Raw genomic sequence first — 22,792 nt, 5'->3', positions numbered from 1 at the left:
TCCTCAAAATACCACGAGGCACTTCTTCTCACTGAAAAATTCGTAAGTGCAGCAATACCTACCTTTAAATCACTGACATATTCCTAAGAAGAAATGTATGAATCAAATTGATGTAATTTGCTTGCCTTTTTCAAGATTCTATGAAAACTTATATTTGAAGAATCCTACCTACAGTGAATGCTTTGAAAGAGCAAAACATTGCCCCCAGAGCACCTTGTGTTATAAACTATTTTTGTACGTTACTTTTTATTAGAGCAGGGCACACCCAGAAATCACTTTCAACCTGGACTAGGCAATGGACTACCAACTAGCCCCCAACACTGAGCAGGAGAGGATGCTGTCCCTTGATATCTGCATGACTGTGGTGAGAGTGGATTCTTCAGAGGCACTGACTCTGAATCCCTCTGGGAGGTCACTGAGCCCATGCCTACCCCCTAAATAAGGCTAGGAGAGGACAGTTGGCCCAGCAGCAATAGCACTGTTAGAGTTGTGCACCAGGGAGCTATTTTTCTGCCTGACTGAGCCAACCTCCCAACCAGAGTAGCCTTGGTTCCTACCCTACCGTGGTTTGTAGGATCAGCTTTTCAAAGGACTCTCTGAACTTCACTTGGATCCTTCTTTTTTTTTTTTTTTTTTTTTTGAGACAGAGTCTTACTCTGCCACCTAGGCTAGAGTGCAGTGGTGCGATCTCGGCTCACTGCAACCTCCGTCTCCTGGGTTCAAGCGATTCTTCCACCTCAGCCTCCCAAGTAGCTGGGATTACAGGCGCACGCCACCACGCCGAGCTCATTTTGTATTTTTAGTAGAGATGGGGTTTCACTGTGTTGGCCGGGCTGGTCTCAAACTGCTGACCTTGTGATCTGCACACCTCAGCCTCCCAAAGTGCTGGGATTACAGGTGTGAGCCACCGCTCCCAGCCAGATCCTTCTAATGAATAAATTTTTAGAAGCTTAAACCAAGTCAGGCTGGTTTCTGTTGCTGGTAATCATAAAAACCTCTACCAATTTATCTAAGCAACAGGTAAAATGTATTAAGTGCCTACTATGTGTCAAGTACTATTCTAAGTGCTTTGTATGTATTAATTAATCTGCATACAACCTTTTAGGTAGGTTCTGTTTTCTCCATTTTCCTGAGGTTTGCAGAAGTTAAATGACTCATCCAAGGTTACACAATAAGTAGCACAGTCACGACTTGAACCTTCAACTTTATCATTGTGATAGAGTGGGAAAAAATGGGCCACCATATTTCATAGCTCCTCCCAACAAGAGATGGAGACTTCACTCTGCTTTTTAAATCTTGGCTTGAAACACATGACTTGCTTTAGCCAACAGGACATGAACAAACTTGACATAAGCAGAGGCTTAAAGGGTACTTGAGTAGTAGGGTTTACCCCCTCTTGCTACTGGAAGAAACCAGGGCTTTAGCCTCACAGAGGATGGGGAAAGAGGACCTGCCAACCCACAGAAAAAGTAATAAATTGTGTAAGGTAATAAATTATTATTTTAAACTACTAAGTTTTGGAGCCTCATTACATAGCAAATGGTAATTGAAATAATCAACCCAAGCCTAGCAACTCATGCCTGTAGTCTCAGCACTTTGGGAGGCTGAGGCAGGAGAATCGCTTTAGCCTAGGAGGCCAAGGCTATAGTGAGCCATGACTGCACCACTGTACTCCAAGCCTGGGGACCAGAGCGAGACCCTGTCTCAAAAAGAAAAAGAAAAAAACCACTAAGCTATCTCTAGCAAATAAGTATCAACAAATAAGAACAAATAAAAATTTGAGGCAGAGAAAAGACCTCTTTACTCTTCCCCATTTTTCCTAAAGGACAGAAGAAGAAATGAAGAAGTTGAAATTTCATCAGTGAAGAATATATTTAGACCAGAGGTAGAACTGGCCATGAGGAAGCCCATAGACAGGGACAAGGAGACTGCTCTCTCTCATTTTCACCTGAACTCAGGTTTCCAGGAATCATCTGCTCACTGTGCTGCTTGCTCAGGAATTGCTGGTGCACAAGTACCATTCCACAGTCCAGGCCTTACAGTTAATTCTTCCAGGGCTTCTGGAGAAGACTTGTAAACAACAAGAGTCTGAAATGCTGAGCAGCCAGGCCAGCCCACACAGAAGTCCTTCTAGTGACTTCCCTTTCTTTGCTGTGCAAGTGGTAACTCTCCATCAAAGACATCTGTTCAGAGACCCATCTGGCTCACAAAGCAGCTCTTCATGCCAAAGAGCAACAATTGGTGAAGCCAAAAAAGAAAGCCCTAAGCAGGTGGGGGCAGCACTAGGCGGAAGGGAAAAGAAAGCTGGTTGTTCCAGGAATGTGCTGAAACCTCCCTCTCCTTGGAATGGAAATAAAGTTAGAGCTCTTCATTGAAAAACATAGGGCATGATCCACAGTAGGTACACAGTAGAGAAAAACACAGGACTAGAAAGAAACACTGTGTGAAGAGTAAGAGACATGGGTCCTTGGCCCAGTTTCACTGTTGACTCCTGTGTGTTCTGGCACAAGTTAATCATCCATCCATCCATGTAACAAACCTTCAAAGAAGAACTGTTTTCTACTATCATCTTCAGGACTGAAGATATACATGCAGCAATTAGACATGTTCTCAGATTTGAAGAAACTTACAGGTTAATGAGAGACAAACATAAGAACTACATTTTACACATATAGAAACCAAAGCTCAGGTTTTAATCTCTGGTTTTTAGTTTCCTTATAAATTATATAAAGAAACGGGGAAGGCAATTAGCATGTTAGAGCTTTCTATACGCAAAACACTTTGCCAGTTGCTTTCCATATGTAATTTCTTAATCCTCACAACAACCTCTGAGTAGGCATGCGGACTCCACTTCACAGATGATGGGATGCCTTTACTCCACCAGACGCTCCTACAACACTGACCTCACTCATCCTTGCATAGTGGTAGACTGCACATGTCAATCGCAGCCTAGAACACAACTCCATGCTTAAGAATGTTCATTCCTCCTCTCCTTTCAGCTACTCCTATTTCCTAGAAACTAATACATTAAAATATTCTAACATGGAACTCAGAGGTCTTAATAAGCCACAGATTAAGGACTAAACTGCTAGAAAAACTGTTTCCCCCTCAAACCAATCACTACCTCTTATTGATACTTTCTTGTCAGTAGAAAGAGGACAAGATGGCAGCCAGTACAATTAGAAAGCAGGTGGCTTTCTATATTTAGCATTTTTTTTTTTTTTTTTTTTGGAGACAGAGTTTTGCTTTTGTTGTCCAGGCTGGAGTGCAATGGCACGATCTTGGCTCACTGCAACCTCTGCCTCCCAGGTTCAAGCCATTCTCCTGCCTCAGCCTCCCAAGTAGCTGGGATTACAGGTGCCCACCACCATGCCCGGCTTAACTTTTGTATTTTTAGTAGACGGGGGTTTCACCATGTTGGCCAGGCTGGTCTCAAACTCATGACCTCAGGTGATCCACCCACCTCGGCCTCCTAAAGTGCTGGGATTACAGGCGTGAGCCGCTGCACCCAGCCTACAGTTAGCATTTTAAGTGTATACTTTCATGCATTTTCAAAAACGTTTACACCTGTGAACCTATTACCACAAACAAGATTTAGTGTTTCCATTACTCCGAAAAAGTTCCCTTATGCACTTTGATGTTAAACTATCCCTACCTCTAAACCCTCAGGCAGACACTGATCTGCTATATGTTACTGTGGATTGTCTGTTCTAAAATTTCGTATTAGCAGGCTCTTACACTATGTACTCTTTTGTACAGGGCTTCTTTCACTTAGCATGTTTTTGAGATTCATCGAAGTTATATGTTTCAATAGTTTTATTGCTGAGTTGTACTCCATTGTTTGAGTACATCAGAATGTACCAACTCATCCGATAATAATATTTTTGTTGCTTCTAATTTTGGGCAATTATAAACAAAGCTGCTATGAACATTTGTGTAACAAGTCCTTGCATGAGCAAATGTTTTCATTTATCTTAGGTAAATGCCAAGGAGTGCAGTTCATGGTGGTATAATTTAACAAGAAATTTTAATACCTGTTTTCCAAAATGGCTGTCCTCTCTCTGAATGTTTTTGGGGTTTTTTTGTTTTGTTTTGTTTTTTGAGACAGAGTCTTGCACTGTTGCCTGGGCTAGAGTGCAGTGGCGCAATCTCAGCTCACTGCAACCTCTGCCTCCCAGGTTCAAACGATTCTCTTGCCTCAGCCTCCCTAGTAGCTGGGATTATAGGCATCCGCCACCACGCCCAGCTAATTTTTTTGTATTTTTAGTAGAGGTGGGGTTTCACCATGTTGGCCAGGCTGGTCTCAAACTCCTGACCTTGTGATTCGCCCGCCTTGGCCTCCCAAAGTGTTGGGATTACAGGCGTAAGGCACCGCGCCCAGCCAATAGTCTCTAGTTCTTAACAATGCAGTTTGGTGGCCCAGGTTGAAATTAATAGAGGCACAAAACTGAACCGTATGTACAAGCTATAAGCTGGTCATGCAAATTCCAACTACAAGTCTGCCACGGACAGAAATCTTTCAATATTTTGAGAAATTTTCCCTGGAATGAGAGGGAACACTTGTACAACATTCTTCTTTGTGCTTCACTTTCTATTTCTTTTCTCCCCACAAATCCCACTAGGACAAGCTGCCATTACTCCTCTCTCTAGACAGCCCACCTAGCTACTCACTCTACCCCCAATGCAGTGTTTCCCAAAGTGTGGCTATGGACCACAGCATTAGAACCAGCACTTACTTAAGAACCAGTGTCTAGCAGGCACATCATACAACATGGATGAACCTTGAAGACATTATTCTAACTAAAACAAGCCAGTCCCTAAAGGACAAATACTGTGTAATTCTACTCATATGAGGTACCTAGAGTAGTCAAACTCATAGAGACGGAAGGCAGATTGGTGGTTTCCAATGGATGCGGAAAGGGGGAAATAGTGGGTTTTGTTTTTTTTTTTTTGAGATGGAGTCTTGCTCTGCTGCCCAGGCCGGAATGCAGTGGCACAATCTCAGCTCACTGCAACCTCCGTCTCCCAGGTTCAAGTGATTCTCATGCCTCGGCCTCCCAAGTACCTGGGATTACAGGCGTGTGCCACCACGCCTGGCTAATTTTTGTATTGTTAGTAGAGAAGGGGGTTTCGCCATGTTGGCCAGTCTGGTCTCGAACTCCTGACCTCGGGTGATCTGCCCACCTCATCCTCCCAAAGTGCTGGGATTATAGGTGTGAGCTACCACGCCTGGTGAGAGTTGTTAAATGGACACAGAGCTTGAGGTCTGTAAGACGAAAAAAGTTCTGGAGATGGATGGTGGTGATGGCTGCACAACAATGTGAATGTACTTAATGCCTCTGAACTATACACTGAAAACTTGAGAAAATGGTAAATTTTATGTATATATTTTTTACAATTAAACTTTTTTTTTTTGAGACAGAGTCTCTTGTCGCCCAGGCTAGAGTGCAATGGCATGATCTCAGCTTACTGCAACCTCCGCCCCTCAAGGTTCAAACAATTCTCTTGCCTAAGCCTCCTGAGTAGCCAGGATTACAGGCACACGCCACCACACGCAGCTAATTTTTGTGTTTTTAGTAGAGACGGGGTTTCACCATGTTGGCCAGTCTGGTTTCAAACTCCTGACCTCAAGTGACCCGCCGGCCTCAGCCTCCCAAAGTGCTGGGATTACTATGCATGAGGCACTACGCCCAGCTAATTGCCTATTTTTAAATTTTCAGGTCCCTGTGCCCTACGCCAGACCTACTGAATCAGAACCACCCTCCAACACTTGCACACACTGTCATAATTAAGTGACCTCTAACTGAAGACCCGAAAGATCAGTATCTGGAAGAAGTTAGACTAACAGAAAGAACACTAGGAGAGAGGAGGGGGACGTCAAAAAAAAAAAAAAAATGCATCCAAGAGTCAGCCATGTCAAAGGTGGCTCCACTCAGTGCTCAGCTTGCTCACCAGTGATGTATCACCTAATCTATGGGACTCGTAAGCTGTCCAGTCAGTTCCACCAGCCCACCCTAGTCCACTCATCTCCTCTTCAGCTCTCCTCTCAATACCAGTCAGTGTTGGCAGTGCTGTGGCTGAAGGGACATCACCAATAGCACTATGTTTACCGATTTCCTGTCCTCTGGTTTCATCTTCTTAAAAAGCAACTATACTGAGGTATAATTTACATACTATAAAATGCAGTCACATTAGTGGACAGTTGACTTTCAACGAATGTATATAGCCATGTATCCATCATCATTGTCAAGATATAACATTTGCACTTCCCGCCATCTTGGATGCCATGGAGGCCTGCTGGGAACAGGACTTCTAAAAGGAAATATGTGGAAGGCTGTGGTGCAAGGCCATTTTTGCTGGCTATAAGCAGGGTATTCGGAACCAACGGGAGCAGACAGTTCTTCCTAAAATTGAAATTGTTTATGCCCGAGATGAAACAGAATTCTATTTGGGCAAGAGATGTGCTTATGTATACAAAGCAAAGAACAACACAGTGACTCCTGGTGGCAAACCAAACAATATCGGAATAATCTGGAGAAAGGTAACTCAGGCCCACAGAACCAGTGGCATAGTTTGTGCCAAATTCTGAAGCACTCTTCCTACTAAGGCTATTGGAAACAGAATCCAAGTGATGCTGTACCCCTCAAGGATTTTTTTTTTTTTTTTTTTTTTTTTTGAGACGGAGTCTCGCTCTGTCACCCAGGCTGGAGTGCAGTGGTGCACAGTCTCTGCTCGCTGCAAGCTCCAGCTCCCGGATTGACACACCATTCTCCTGCCTCAGCCTCCCGAGTAGCTGGGACTACAGGCACTCGCCACCACACCCGGCTATTTTTTTTTTTTTTTGAGACGGAGTCTCACTCTGTCGCCCAGGCTGGAGTGCAGTGGCGCAATCTCGGCTCACTGCAAGCTCTGCCTCCCAGGTTCACGCCATTCTCCTACCTCAGCCTCCCGAGTAGGTGGGACTACAGGCGCAGGCCACCACGCCCAGCTAATTATTTTGTATTTTTTAGTAGAGACGGGGTTTCACCATGTTAGCCAGGATGGTCTTGATCTTCTGACCTCGTGATCCACCCGCCTCGGCCTCCCAAAGTGCTGGGATTACAGGCGTAAGCCACCGCGCCCGGCCTACACCCAGCTATTTTTTGTATTTTTAGTAGAGATGGGGTTTCACCGTGTTAGCCAGAATGTTTTTTGTTTATTTGTTTGTTTGTTTGGAGATGGAGTCTTGCTCTCGTCACCCAGGCTGGAGTGCAGTGGCGTGATCTCGGCTCACTGCAACCTCCGCCTCCCGGGTTCAAGCTTCTCCCTCAGCCTCCTGATTAGTTGGGATTAGAAGCACCCGCCACCACACCCGGCTAATTTTCTGTACTTCTAGCAGAGACGAGGTTTCGCCATGTTGGCCAGGGTGGTCTCAAACTCCTGACCTCAGGTGATCTGCCCGCCTCGACCTCCCAAAATGCTGGGATTACAGGCATGAGCCACCGCGCCCAGCCCCCTTCAAGGATTTAAACTAATGAGAAGTCAATAAATAGAAGTGGATTTGTGCTCTTGAAAACAAAAAAAAGATATAACATTTGTGTCACCCCAAAAAGTTCCTTCATGTTCCTTTAATCTCTCCCTAGACCCCTCAAGGTAACCACTGATCTACTTTCTGCCACTATGGATTTGTTGTTATTCTCTCTGTAATTTCATATAAATGGAAATAGTTTGGGCTGTTTTGTGTCTGCCTTCTTTCACTCAGCATAAATGTTCCTGAAACTCAAAGTTACGTGTATCAGTAGTCTGTTCATTTTTATTGTTGAAGAGTATTCTGTTGTATAGATATACTACAATTTGTTTCTCTCTTTGCCTGTTGAAGGACATTTCAGTTGTTTCTACAAGAAATACAGCTTCTTTAAACATTTGTGTGGATGCATGTTATCTTTTATCTTGGACAAATGCCTAAGATGGTATGGTCACATGGTAAGTCTATGTGTACCTTTATTAAAATAAATCAGTTTCTTTCTTTTTTTAATGTGTTTTGTTGTTGTTGTTGTTGTTGTTGTTGTTTTGAGACTGCGTCTCACTCTGCTGCCCAGGCTGGAGTGCAATGGTGCAATCTCGGCTCACCACAGCCTCCGCCTCCCAGGTTCAAGCAATTCTGCCTCAGCCTCCCAAGTAGCTGGGATTACAGGCGCTCGCCACCATGGCTGGCGGCTAATTTTTGTATTTTTAGTAGAGAGGGGGTTTCACCATGTTGGGTCAGGCTGGTTTCAAATTCCTGACCTCGTGATCCACCCCCCTCGGCCTCCCAAAGTGCTGGGATTACAGACGTGAGCCACTGCGCCCAGCAATAAATCAGTTTCTTTTATAGTAAAACTCATATGCAGCTGGCCAGTCCTGGCTTTAGGCATATGCATATGCACTGTTCACTGTTCCAGTGAACAGTGACACCGGAGACTGGGTAACTAAGTTCTGGCTGAGGCTCTTAGCTGGGCTTCCAGGGTGACTATGACTATTGTCCATCACAGCTATAGGCAATAGGTATAGCAAGACCAAAAAGAGGGTGGGAGTTGCTGCCTCAGCCACCAAACTAAACAAAGACTTTTAATAAAAGAGTTAACATGTTATTAAAAGGCTTTTACACGAAAACAAAACATATAAAAAAGAGGAAGCAACTATCTTTGGATTGTATCTAAAATTCAAAGCACAATAACTAGCAAATAACTTCTTACCTCTGTGCATGATCTTGTGCTTCTCCCTCAGATATGTCAGGCCTTTTATTACCTAGAGGAAAGGGAATGTAAAAGAAGAGAAAAAGCTGGTGATTAGAAAAATACTCAATCTATTTTAAAATACTCTAGGAAAATACTTCATTTATAATCATCACAAATTTGCCTTCCTTGTTTGAGACGGAATTTCACTCTTGTTGCCAGGCTGGAATGCAACAGCACGATCTCGGCTCACCACAACCTCCACCTCCCGGGTTCAAGTGTTCTCCTGCCTCAGCCCCCCGAGTAGCTGGGAGTACGGGCATGTGCTACCACCCCTGGCTAATTTTGTATTTTTAGTAGAGATGGGGTTTCTCCATGTTTGTCGGGCTAGTCTTGAACTCCCGACCTCAGATGATCCACCCACCTTGGCCTCCCAAAGTGCTGGGATTACAGGTGTGAGCCACCGTGCTTGGGCTTTTTTTTTTTTTTTTTTTTTTTTTTGAGACAGAGTTTTGCTCTTGTTGCCCAGGCTGGAGTGCAGTGGCGCGATCTCAGCTCACCACAACCACCCACTCCCGGGTTCAAGCGATTCTCTTGCCTCAGCCTCCCGAGCAGCTGGGATTACAGGCATGCACCAACACCCCCGGCTAATTTTGTATTTTTAATAGAGATGGGGTTTCTCCACGTTGCTCAGGCTGGTCTCAAAATCCCGACCTCAGGTGATCTGCCCGCCTCCGTCTCCCAAAGTGCCGGGATGACAAGCATGAGCCACCGCGCCCGGCCCCTTATTTTTTACTCTTTTGTTTCATTTTCTTAACCTACCTTATCAAGCAGCCATCTTTTTACATGGTATAAAGAGTTGTTTTGTTTTGAGACAGGGTCTTTCTCTGTCGCCCAGACTGAAGTGCAATGGCACAATCATGGGTTATGGCTCACTGCAGCCTCTGAAGTGATCCTCCCACCTCAGCTTCCCAAGTAGCTGGGACTACACGTGTGCACCACCACGCCCAGCTATTTATTTTTATTTTTTTTTTGTAGAAGCGAGGTCTCATGTTGCCCAGGCTGGAGTTGAACTCCTGGGCTCAAGCAGTCCTCCCACCTCGGCCTCGCAAAGTGCTGGGATTACAGGTGCGAGCCACTGTGCCTGGCCCCTGTTTTTCAAGACATACAGATTTTAATATAAAGAAAGTCACTTTTCTCATTCTAATGCGAGAGAGACAATAGTGTATATAGACTCCAGACAGGGAAGAGTCTAGTGAGAAAATACCTCTTTTCTTATAAACTTTCCCCTCATTGACTTCCCATCTTCCTCTCTTGTCCATTTCTTACTGACTCATTAACTTATCAATGAGGAACTTAGAAGAAAAACTTCATAACATACTCACAGCAATGCTAACTTTTCCTAAAATTTGTTCAGGAATTCTTCCAGCTTTCTTCAGGACTTGATCCAGAGAACCTCCATCCTAAGAACGAGAATACCAGACCAGTTAGTGACAATGTTCTAACTATTCTTTCAAGTGATAACTTTCAGCTGAGGCTGAGGCAGGAGAATGGCGTGAATCCGGGAGGTTGAGCTTGCAGTGAGCCGAGATCGCACCACTGCACTCCAGCCTGGGCAACACAGCGAGACTCTGTCTCAAAAAAAAAAAAAAAACATACACACAAAAAAAACCCCGAAGGCTGGGTTCAGAGAACTTCAGGACAGGTGAACACATGGAGGTTCCTGGAGGGTGGTGCGCCCAGGGAAGGCATGGAAGCTTCGTACCCCACTCCTATACCTTGTCCTATGTGTCTCTTCATCTGTATCCTTCGCAATGTCCTTTATAATAAACCAGTAAAATTAAGTGTTTCCCTGAGTTCTGTGTGCCAATACAGCAAATTAATCGAACTCAAAGATAGGATCATGAGAGTCCCAACTCAAAGCCAGTCAGTCAGACGTTTTGGAGGCCCAGACTGGCCACTGGTGGTGGCGGAGTCTTGGGGACTGAGCCCTGAACCCACGGGATCTGACATGATCATCTGGTAGACAGTGTCAGAATTAAACAGGAGGACACCCAGCTGGTGTCCGCTGCTTAGAGTGCAGAGAAAATCCCTCCACACTTTTGGTCACATAAGTCTTCTGTGTTGATTGTTGTGGTGTGACAGTAAAGGAAAAACACGGTCTGGAAGTTTTTCCCAACATTACAATGAAACCATAACTGCATAAGAAAGTGATACAGACATGCAGAAGAAGGAAGAAGTAATTCTGACTTCACTTAAAAGATGGCATTTGAGCTGAATATTACTCAAAGGATGAACATGATTTCTACACCTAGAAAAGGGGAGGAGAAAAGGGAGAGAAGAACAGAGTACTGCAATAAGAACAAAGCAGGGATGCATCACATTGCTGAGTACTCCTGGGATGATGCGGTCATTTCACTGTTGGTGCATGAAGAGGTGCAATGACAGATCAAGCTAGAAATGGCCGGCTGTGACCAGAACCCCACCAAGGAACCGGGACTTGACTTTATGGAGTCAGAAGTAAAGGAATCCAACCTGCGTGTTTAAAGATGAGAATCACAGCAGCTGAGGGAGACAGACAAGACTCTGGAGGCAGAGAGACTGGTAAGGAGATGAGATGACATGAATGGGGTGCCGGACAGAGGCAGTGGAAAGAGAGCACAAGAGAGGATACAAGTATGGTGTGAAGCCAGGCTCTGCAGGGCTCACATACCAGGGGCTCCCATTAAGGGGTTCTACATTTTAACCTGCGATCTTGAAGAAATGCCTCGCTAAGGGGATCCTGACGTATCAAGGCAGAAATAGGTTAATTTCCCCTGTGGCTTCAGGTGTAGCCAGTTACCACTTGCAACTTAAAATTACTCTCAGAGGTAGACCTAATTCCTGAAAACTCAAAACAAATTTTCTAAAGTATCCTGTCTATATTGAGCAGTTATCATCATCCTCTATCATTTATCAAATGCCTCTGTATATGTAAGAACTAGGTTTTTTTTTTTTTTTTTTCTTTTTTTAAACCTGTAAGATAAAGATAGAACACACTCTCTCCTTAGGGAGACAGAATATATTCATAAGAGGTAAGGCACTTTAAATCCTCCTCTGAAACAAGGCAGGGAACAAACAGTTGAATGAAGAGAACAGACAATGCTACTGATGCTCAGAGGAGGAAGTGATCCTCTTGCCTCAGCCTTCCATGTAGTTGGGACGACAGGTATGTGCCACCCCACCCAGCTATTTTTTATTTTTTTTTTGTAGATGGGGAGTCTCACTTTGTTGCCCAGGCTGGTCTCGAACTCATGGACTCAAGCAATTCTCCTGCCTCAGCCTCCCAAAGTGCTGGGATTACAAGTGTGAGTCACTGCGCCCAGCCAGCACTACCTCTCAACTGACCCTAAATGCAGCCTAGGACAGGGGGCAGCCCAGATAACTGTCTTGGTTTACACTTCCCCTGAGGGTTGGTAAGAGAAATATCTCTATTAAAAAGGAAAAAACAAACCAGGTGCAGTGACTCATGCCTGTAATCCCAAATCTTTGGGACGCCAAGGCAGGAGGATTGCTTGAGGCCAGGAGTTCAAGACCAGCCTGGGCCACATAGTAGTGAGACTCCATCTCTACAAAAAATAAAAATTAGCTGGGCATGGTGATGCACATCTGTTGTCCTCCTGCTACTTGGGAAGCTAAGGCAGGAAGATTGCTTGAGCCCAGGAGCTCAAAGTTATAGTGACCTATGATCATGCCACCACACTCCAGCCTGGGCAACAGAGCAAGACCGTATCTCTAAAATTAATCAGTTAATTTTAAAACAAAAAGGAAACATTGGCTCTCTTCCCTTTAACCTCCACAGAGCTATAAGCAGAGTATAGTGTGAACAATGAAATTACAAAATGTAAGGGGCATAAGCCAGTCAGGATTCCCCAGGGTTGCCTGCAACTAACCATACAACTTTCTAATTCTAGTTCACTGTTGCCAAGTCCTTGCCTTAAGCTGCTGAAATTGTGCTTATTTTTAGAAGCCAATTATTAACTAAGTCAATGGTGCTTTTGTGAAGGTTTTCTATGGAAGAGACAAACGCTTTATGAAAATAACAGTTCAAAAGCTTTTATTCCTGCACAAGAACCATTAACTCTGGGTCCCTAGTTCTCCGGTTGCTCAGCTACCACCTGAGCAGGAATCTACTTCCCCAAAGACAAAAGCATTCCTGTTCTGATCAGGGAGCATTAATTTCCCTCCTTGGGTCTCAAAATTCAGACGGGGCAGTGCACACAGAGCTTATTTCTAGGAAAGATCAGCCCCTGGCTGAGTGCTTTAGAAGACAGGGCTCAACCAATGCTGATGACACAAATTTACTTTAAAACACATTCCCAGGGCCTGGCATGGTGGCTCACACCGCTAATCCCAGCACTTGGAGAGGCCGAGAGAGGCGGACTGCTTGAGCCCAAGAGTTGAAGACCAGCACGGGCAACATGGTAAAACCCCATTTCTTCTAAAAATACAAAAATGAGCCAGGCTTAGTGGCATGTGCCTGTAGTCCCAGCTACTCAGGAGGCTGAGGTGGGAAGATCGCTTGGGCCCAGGAGACAGAGGTTGCAGTGAGCTGAGATCGCGCCACTGTACTCCAGCATGGGCAATATTGCAAGACCCTGTCTCAAAAACAAACAAAAACAAAACCCCACGCACCCCCCAAAATTGATCAGAGCAATAGATATGTAGCAAACCAAATATCTCAAAATATAAGTTGTAAAATCTAGGTGGTGGGTTTACGAGTGTACACTTCCTTCAAGTTTTCCTGCATGCTTGAAATTTTTTTTTTTTTGAGATGGAGTTTCACTCTTGTCACCCAGGCAGGAGGGCAATGGCGTGGTCTCAGCTCACTGCAACCTCTGCCTCCTGGTTTCAAGTGATTCTCCTGCCTCAGCTTCCTGAGTAGCTGGGATTATAGGCACCTGCCACCACGCCAGCTAATTTTTGTAATTTTTTTTTTTTTTGAGACTGAGTTTTGCCTTTGTTATCCAGGCTAGAGTGCAATGACACAATCTCAGCTCACCACAACCTCCACCTTCCGGGTTGAAGTGATTCTCCTGCCTCAGCCTCCCAAGTAGCTGGGATTACAGGCATGTGCCACCACGCCTGGCTAATTTTGTATTTTTAGTAGAGAGGGGGTTTCTCCATGTTGGTCAAGCTGGTCTCCAACTCCCAACCTCAGGTGATCTGCCCGCCTCAGCCTCCCAAAGTGCTGGGATTACAGGCGTGAGCTACCGTGTCTGGCCATTTTTGTAATTTTTAATAGAGATGGGTTTTCACCATGTTGGCCAGGCTGGTCTTGAACTCCTGAACTCAGGTGATTTGCTCACTTCAGCCTCCCAAGGTGCTGGGATTACAGGCGTAAGCCACCATGCCCAGCTTGTGAAAATTTTCATAATAAAGTGTTGGGAAAATAATATTCATGACACAAAACTCATGCAAAGACTGTGACAGAGAGAGGTCCAAAGACCTTCAGAAGCTGGGATGTGGCTATCGAACAGAGGTCTCTCTACCTGACAACACCTTTAAAATACTGAAGCTGAGGCAAAGCAGAAGGTCCAAGGGAAGCAGCAGCCCACAGTCAGAATTTTCCATCCAGAGGAAGCCAGGGCAGGGCCTTTCCTGCAAGAGGACCTGCTCAGGAACAAGGAAGGGCTGAGAGTGCCCAGAGGTGAAGCAGAAAGCCACTCTGGCTCTCATGGCTGCCTGGTCTTCAGGCCACAGCTGCTTCCTACATGGTCCCATCTAGACGCTCCAGCAGCACCTGAGCCTCTTCACTACCACTGACTGACTATTCTAGCTGCCCTCTGGGTCTATGTACACCCAGGGCCAAAAGGTCCTATGGCAGGCTCCAAGGCCTAACCCTCCCCCACCAAGTCCCAAGCCTGACCAGGTCTTCCCCATCCTGGCCACCCTCATTCAATCACTCAACACATACCACCTAACAGGTGCAAGACACTGTGCTTGGCCCTTGAAACATTTTCCCCTCCCAGTCTCACGCTCCCCACGATAACTCCAGAGACTTGTGCAGGAACATCTCACTATTTCCAGAGAGCCAAATCCATGGGGGGAAAAACTGACCTGCAGTCACTGGAAATGGGCTAAGAGAATGGGAAACCAACTCCAGTCATTTCCAGTGTCATTTTGTCCTGAAGGAGGAGGAAGGCTTGAAGTAAGGGGAGGACATGGCAAGGGCACAAGAGATGTGATCAACATCTATAAGTTCAAAGTGAATAAAGAATTCCAGAATAAGGATGCCACCTAGCATCTCAAAAAAGGTCAATGTAAATGAAGAAGCCTCCTAGTATCTCAAAAGACGTCAACATAAGAAAAATAAAAAGATTGGTTGGGCACAGTGGCTCATGCCTGTAATCCCAGCACTTTGGGAGGCTGAGGCGGGCAGATCATGAGGTCAGGAGTTCGAGACCAGCCTGGCCAACATGGTGAAACCCCACCTCTACTAATGATAGAAAAAAATTAGCGGGATGTGGTGGCACGCACCTGTAATCCCAGCTACTCTGCAAGCTGAGGCAGGGGAATCGCTTGAACCTGGGAGGTGGAGGTTGCAGTGAGCCGACATCGTGCCACTGCACTCCAGCCTGGGTGACAGGGCGAGACTCTGTCTAAAAAAAAAAAGAAAGAGGAAAAAAACCCTTTGTCACCCTAAAAAATAAAAATAAATAAAATTAAAAAAAAAAAAACAGAACACAAGAGACCCAAGGGATAAGAAACAGCTCCCTGAGGGGAAGCCAAGACCCAAGCAGAAAATAATCAGCACCCCAGGCCAAGCACTAGGACCAAGCCAGAAATGTTCATATACTTCCCACAGAGAATGCTCTGCTCTCACTGAGGAAAGAGGGAACAAGCACTTTCTCTAACCTTTAGATGTGCAGAAGACGTTTTTAGGATTTAGGTTCCATATGGCACCCATAAATGTCGGCAGATGCTTATAACAGTGGATGCAGTACTTCGTGATCATTACAATGAAGAGAGCTTCAAAATAATGGAGGCACAAGTAGAGAATCCTCCCAGGAGGGTTCTTCTATAAAGTTCATTAAGGCTGCGCACCAGGACCCCTATTCTAGAGGTCAGGGCAGGTCTAAAGTATCAGGAATAAAATGGGGTAGGAGCTGAGAGACACAATATTGGACTGAAAGCACAACAGCCACCAAGTGTGCAGACTCACATCAGCCCTCATCTCTAAGCCATCAGCCCAGGGAGAATAAAGCAAAGACTAATACTTGCAGAATTCCCTAAGTTGCACAGTGTGTTGGAAGACTTATATCTGAAGAAAAGGAGGGACTCCAAGAACATAGTGGTAAAATGACTGGCAGCTAACATGCATATAATTAATTAGCCCATGAATGCCCTCTCTCTCCATTGCCCTCTCCTTCCACTAACGTGCATCATGCAGAAACCCAGAGAAACCCTTCAGGCTGCCCTTACAGTAGATTATGTCATCTTCATAACCCCAGAGCCTTGCACCTAGCATACAGCATTGTACACAAGAAATGGATTTAAATTATATTTACCAGATTTTACTTACATCACATCTTAGGGTAATCAGAATCAAAAAAACTACAAGAGGTGCTCTAGGTACACCCACCAGGAATACTGCCCACTTCCTTCAAGAGAGGCAAGGACCTAGAAAGGAGGCCTGCCATCTTGTGAATATCCCAAGCTCTACAGTTAGACTTCCCAGATGCCCCAGATAGTGATGTGGATCCCAGGAGCAGAAGGGAGGCAGCTGGTCACCTCCCAGACCAAAGATTAGGCCAGAGCCACCCAACTCTTAAGGCCATTGCTCCAGAGGCTGAGAGGGTGTCACATACCATGTGCTCCATGCAGATACTGATCTCGCCATCGCTGTAGAATGCACCATAGAAACCCACGATGTACGGAGAGTTGCACTCATGCAGAACCTGCAGCTCCCTTATGATCTGGTTCCGGATTGCGGGTTTGATCTCCAGATGAATTAGCTGGAGAAAGGTGGAAGAAAGAGAGGTTTTATGAAAGAAAGAGGGAGGGAAGGACGAAAGATGTAGTCTTGTTAAATGTTTAAGCTCTTAAAGGTAGAGGGAGGAGAAACAGGTTAAGTTGTTACAAACAAGTTTCTGCTCAACCAAGAAACGAGTGTCATTGTACTAAGGCAGGCATTGGCACTGGGGGCTGTCCCAGCTGTGCCTCGTCTCCTGGGAGCCTAGACAGGAACAAAGTTAAGGGACGGCTTACTCCAAGAGAGGCTTTGGAGCTCAGATATGAGGAGAAATTGACCTTGAGGACTTGGTTCACACCCAAGAGTTGTGAAAGTAGAAGGGTATGAGGAACTCAGGTATGCTAACCTAGGCCGCCCAAAAGATTCTTCCTTGAGCTCAGGAGCCTGATGTGGTTGAGACTAAGCCAAAGTCTAAGGTGCTACCTTATGTCACCCTAACATTTTCCCTTGTTCCAGCTGGGGAGACAAGTAACAATCACATTAAATAGTTACGTAGTAAGGTTGAACTTCTAAAAAATCCCACAGACAGCGAGTGTCAGAGAACATGGATGCAGTGGTTACCAGTGTGGGCTGGGGCACCTAGTAAAACCTAGACAAGAGGTGGACCTAGAAAATGAGCACTGTTTGAAAAGACAGAAGGAACAGCACACAAAAAAAATTATGGGCACAGGAGTGAACACCATGTGCAAAAAAACACTAAAGAGCCCAACCTCTCTGGAGCAAGCGGCTGTATTCCAAAAGAGGACCAAGGGTAGATAGGAAAGGGAAGTCCAGCTCTACAAGCACATGCTATAGGAGTTCAGATGCTATAATGCAGGAAGATAAAGGGGATTCACTGGCAGGGCTGGAGCACAAGTGGGAAACAACTTGAAATCCTTGTTTTGTGCATCACTGGGGCTGGGTGAATGAAAGCAGCTTCTCTAGCACTTGACAAGCAATAAACAGGTACCCTGGCATTCCTTCCACAGCACACAGAAGGCTAAAAAAGAGTCACTTATTATTTTCCAGATGGGATGGGGATTAATACACTAACACAGTCATTAGTGTATTTATCCATAATCTAATAGATAACAAGCATTCAAAATTCAAACAGCACGGCCGGGCATGGTGGCTCACACCTGTAATCCCAGCACTTTGTGGGGCTGAGGCGGGCGGATCACCTGAGGTCGGGAGTTCGAGATCAGCTTGACCAACATGGAGAAACCCTGTCTCTACTAAAAATACAAAAAAATTAGCCAGGCATGGTGGCGCATGCCTGTAATCCCAGCTACTCAGGAGACTGAGGCAGGAGAATCGTTTGAACCCAGGAGGTGGGGGTTGCACACCAGCCTGGGCAACAAGAGCAAAACTCCATCTAAAAAGAAAAAAAAAAAAATTCAAACAGCACAAAAAGGTATGAGTAAAGTCAGTCTTCCTTCTACCCTGGTCCCCAGGCTTCTAAGTACCCTGAGAGATTTCCGTGGAGATAATCCAATTACCTGTTAATCAAGGCAAACTCACCTTTCTGGCCATGACCAGGCCAGAAGGCTTGTGGGAGACCTTGAACACCACACCGCCATTGCCAGCCCCCAGCTCACTGATCTTCTCAAAGTCGTCATCCTTCAGTTCTCCCACCTTCTGCTTCTGGGTAAGAAAGGCCTCAAGGCGCTTTCGCTGCTGCTCATCAAGCTCTAGCTCCTCCAGCTTCTTCTGCAAGGCCTCCAAGTTGGTCCTGTTCCAAAGCGGGGAGCACAAGTCAATACTGTTACCAGAGAAGTCAACCCAAAGAAGTACTCCTATCATGGAAAGAAAGCTCCAGGTCTGGGGCCAGACAGAGAATCAAAGTGGCAGGCTAGAGAGGAGGCCCCCTCCCACTGTGGCTCTGCCCGCTTCACTCCAGCCACCCGGGATGACTATCACCAACATGCTTTACCTCTCAGGGCTTCAATTTCCTCATTTATAAAGTGAAAAAATTAGGTCTTTCTCACTCAGTATGCTGCAAGTCAATGAGAGGAACCAAAGAACCTACTAAAATCCAGAATGAGCCACCTTAATTTGCTTTAAAACCCCAGTTTAAAAAGCCCCACTACTGTTGGTTTTATTGTTTTTACCATACACAAAATAAAATTCCCTAAATTCACTAAAATGAAATCAAACCAACCTTAAACTGAATCACAACAGTAGAAATCCTCATTTTCAATGTAATCAGGTCCAGGAACCAGGTTAATCAAAAAAGTCACAGCAAAAAATCATAAAAATTATATATCTAAAATTATTATTTTTACATAATGTATATAAATCTGCATTCATTCGCCCATTCTTTAACATAGGGCAAGACTCTCTGAATAAGGGTCCAAAGAGGACCCACTGGTTAAGAGGTCCATATCATCCTTCGCACATGGACCAGAACATAATACATTGTGGACAATTTCCTATTCCTGATTTGTTAAAGCTGGTTAAAGTTATATTGTGATTACTTGCAGAGTAATCACAATATAAAATTTTAGAGTTTTATGATTTCCCCCAATCTTAATGTTCATCTAGTCTGACAGTAATGTGTTTTAGTGACTTGGACTTATGAGTCTTTCCACAACTTTTAACTAGTGTTCATAGGGGGAAAAAAATCACTTCATTTGCAGTTACATTTCATCAGTTTATCTGATACCTAAATACATTACTTAACTACAATACCAGCTACAGCTGAACAAATGGGTTTGGTAACAAGCTGGCTCTTGGTAAGCACATAATCCAGCCAGTGGGTGCTGAAGCGAGTGGGTATGGCAGAGAACAGCCTGCCTGCAGTGCATTCAGCATGCTGTGGGCATTGCTCAAGAGTGTTTCATCCAGGGAACTGAAAAGTGTTCATCACTCCTGTCAGTTGGTTAACAGGAAGGTGGTAAGAGAGTTTCCACTCTGTTTCACTGGATTTCATTGGGTTTCAAATTGAAGTCCCGGGAGGTGAAGCGTGTCAGTGACAATCGTGTGGGGTGGCTGGAGTGACACAGGTGACAAGATAGGCCTTCGTTATACATCATCATGTTGGTGTTCCTGCCAACACACACACCCCAGTTCTGAGCTTAAAAGATAGAGTAAGCATAATCTGCTCTTCCTTCACACCCTCTATCCCAAACCTCTAGAAGACAGGGAAATGAAGACTTAATGCCTCTCCATGTATGAGGAGATCTGACACTGCCTTACAAATAACATCACGCATGGGACCCAAGAAGATGCAAGGTCGAGGTTACTGATTTTCCTCACTGATTTTCCCCCCACCCCACCCGCTGCACACATCAAAGAAAGGCCATGCAAGCACACAGTAGGAAGGCAGCTGTCTGCAAGCCAGGAAGAGGGCTCTTGCCAGAACCCAACCATGCTGGCACCCTGCTCTTAGACTTTCAGCCTCCAGAACAGTGGGAAAATAAACTATTGTTGTTTAAGCTACTTAGTCTAGGCAGTTATCATAGCAGTCCAAGCAAACTGAGATAGCTACTCAATATTTTCATCCAAGGTTCGGCTATGTCTTGCAGTGTCCCCAGTCCCTAGGGTGTGGGAACCCAGAACATGTGTGGCTGGGGGTGCACAGTGCACACTCTCTGGTTTCCTTTCTCCAAGGTCTCCCCACAAAGGAGCTTACGGAGGACCACATTTAGAAACACATGTCAAATGTAGATGGACCCCACAGCTAAAACCTGAGTGAGGTTACAGCTGCCTGACAGGCTCAGCAGGCCAGCTAGAAATGCAGATTCCAAACGCTGTCAACACACACACACACACACACACACACACACACACACAGTGCATGATGGGGGAATGGAAGGAGGGCTGCATGGAAGAAAAACTGCTTTCCTCACAACACTGTGTAACTCTCCTCAGTGCTTTACATTTATTAAGTCATTTAATCCACAACCCCTGATTAGAACAGATGAGCAAACTCAAGCACAGACAGGTGAACTAAGATGTCAAAGGTCAATGAGCTGGTAAGCGGCACAGCCACGTTTCAAATTCAGGCAGAGAGAATGAATGTCTTACCTTAACCATGATGCTATATTATCTTCAAAAAGCTCAATACTTTCAAGGGAGGCAACTGACAAACATGGCTAAGATCTCAGTGTGAGGCATTTAACATACTAGGGCTCAATCATACATAAAGATGGTGTGCCCTACACAAAGAGGCCTTTGCACCAGAGACAATCCTGTCTCCCCTGCACATCAATCTGATGATGGATCTGCTGGAGCAGATTAACACTGCCTTGCAGCTAATACTCGCCACAGAAATTCAATCAATTTGCAAAGGAAAAGGGAATGCTGACTCTGTTCACTTTTCTGACTCTTTGAAATAAGTAATTCTTACACCTTCTGGAGGAAAAACTAAGTCTGAGCTTTGTGCTACCTTTCTCCCTCCTCTACCTCCTATGCCCTGCCGTTTAACCACCCACCCTACCAGCTAATGAACTGGCTTCTGACCTGTACTTTCAGAAGGTGGCCGGTGAGAGAAATGACAAAGACTATAGGCTGGGGTGGCAAAGACTTTCCTAACGGCAGGTGTGTATGGATGAGGACTGGAGATGGAATCGTGTTGACAAATCATTAGTATTCAAGAGTCCTGGATTCTTATCCCAAATTGTTCATCAACCAGCTGTGTGACCATGGACAAGTCACTTAACCTTGCCACATTTCAGATTTCTCCTCTATACATCATGGAATACTATGCAGCCATAAAAAGGAATGAGATCATGTCCTTTGTGGGAACATGGGTGGAGCTGGAGGTCACTATTCTCAGCAAACTAACGCAGGTATACAAAACCAAATACCGCATGTTCTCACTTGTAAGTGGGAACTGAATGGTGAGAACACACGGACACAGGGGAGGGAACAACACACACTGGGGCCTGTCAGTGGGGGAGGAGAGAGAGCATCAGAAAGAATAGCTAATAGATGCTGGGCTTAAAACCTAGGTGATGGGATGATCTGTGCAGAAAACTACCATGGCACAGGTCTACCTATGTTAACAAATCTGCACATCCTGCACATGTGCCCCTGAACTTAAAAATAAAAACAACAAAAAAATAAGGATTTCTCTTCTGTAAAATAGAAGTAACACTTCTATGCTTATTTCATTCACTGGGGTGGGTCAAAATAGAAACTAATGGAAGAAGCAAGAAATTTTTGACACATTTCTACACTAATATAGAGGGAGAGGAGGGGAAGTGGAGAAAAGGGAGGAGAGGCCAAGGCAGCAACGGCAGGACCCAGAAACTACTGCCTTTCCTTTAATTATTCTTAAAATACTCGGGGTTTTTTTGCTTTTTTTTTTTTTTTCAGAGAATGAAAGACCAAACATTTTATCTGAAGGTGAAACGAAGATCCTGTAGTGGCTTTCAGTACTCATTAAAAAGATATCAATCAATAATGAAACAGTATTCAGTATTTCTTCCTCTTGCAGAGGGAGTTGAAGTTCAACAAAGCTAATTTCTGCCTTTCCAAGGTGAAATGTTTTAAGCAAAGGATATAAGAGAGAGGGCCCTCACCCAACAACTATATCACCAATCTCTAAAACTCAGAGGGCATGAACCTGTCTCTGTCTCCCTTCACAATCCTTAGTTTTAACTGAAATCAGCAAAACTGACACTGGGGATTTAAAAACCAAACCAAAACAAAACAAAACTGGAGCTCCAGCACAATAAATCTGACACACACAGCCCTCTCTCCAGGGACCAGCTGTGATCGACTCCAACCTCCATCACATTCACCATGGCAGAGTTAGAACCACACACTGTAATGTGAATTCTGCATCATGGCTATCTAACGGTAAATACAAGTTCATCAAGATAAAAGAAGATTATAGGTTTGAATGGGAATGCAGAGAAAAACAAGGGTTGTCATTTGCTTTTTGAAAACACCAGTGAGGCGCAAGGAAATGGGTGGGAAAGGATAATCCTATGGGCAAGAACATGTCCTTCCTCTCATCTCATCCATCTGCTAAGCCTAATTACACTGACGCAACTGGAACCTTTCATTTGTGGCTCAGTGGTTTAAATCAAGCAGCAGCATAAAATGTATCCCAGGGAGGGACCTTGAAGACCACCTTATCCAAACCTCATTTTAC

At 44.9% G+C, this 22,792-nt stretch overlaps 1 protein-coding gene and 1 pseudogene across 1 annotated transcript in view; one reads left to right on the top strand and one right to left on the bottom strand.

The window, feature by feature from the left end:
* The window catches only part of MAP2K1 (mitogen-activated protein kinase kinase 1), a 101,347-nt gene that overhangs the window by 35,983 nt on the left and 42,572 nt on the right, over positions 1–22,792 (bottom strand). The window contains exons 2-5 of the mRNA XM_024232818.3: positions 18,208–18,418; positions 16,544–16,690; positions 10,079–10,156; positions 8,715–8,766 (exon numbers count right to left, since the gene is read on the bottom strand). Coding sequence (XP_024088586.1) covers positions 8,715–8,766; positions 10,079–10,156; positions 16,544–16,690; positions 18,208–18,418 — 488 coding nt within the window. The remainder of the gene's footprint in view (positions 1–8,714; positions 8,767–10,078; positions 10,157–16,543; positions 16,691–18,207; positions 18,419–22,792) is intronic.
* On the top strand, positions 296–6,646 carry LOC112129105 (large ribosomal subunit protein eL33-like; annotated as a pseudogene).

Source organism: Pongo abelii, chromosome 16 (genome assembly GCF_028885655.2).
Source record: "Pongo abelii isolate AG06213 chromosome 16, NHGRI_mPonAbe1-v2.0_pri, whole genome shotgun sequence".
Lineage (NCBI taxonomy): Eukaryota > Metazoa > Chordata > Mammalia > Primates > Hominidae > Pongo > Pongo abelii.
The sequence above is the reverse complement of the archived record's forward strand: the minus strand, read 5'-3'. Positions and strand labels throughout refer to the sequence as shown.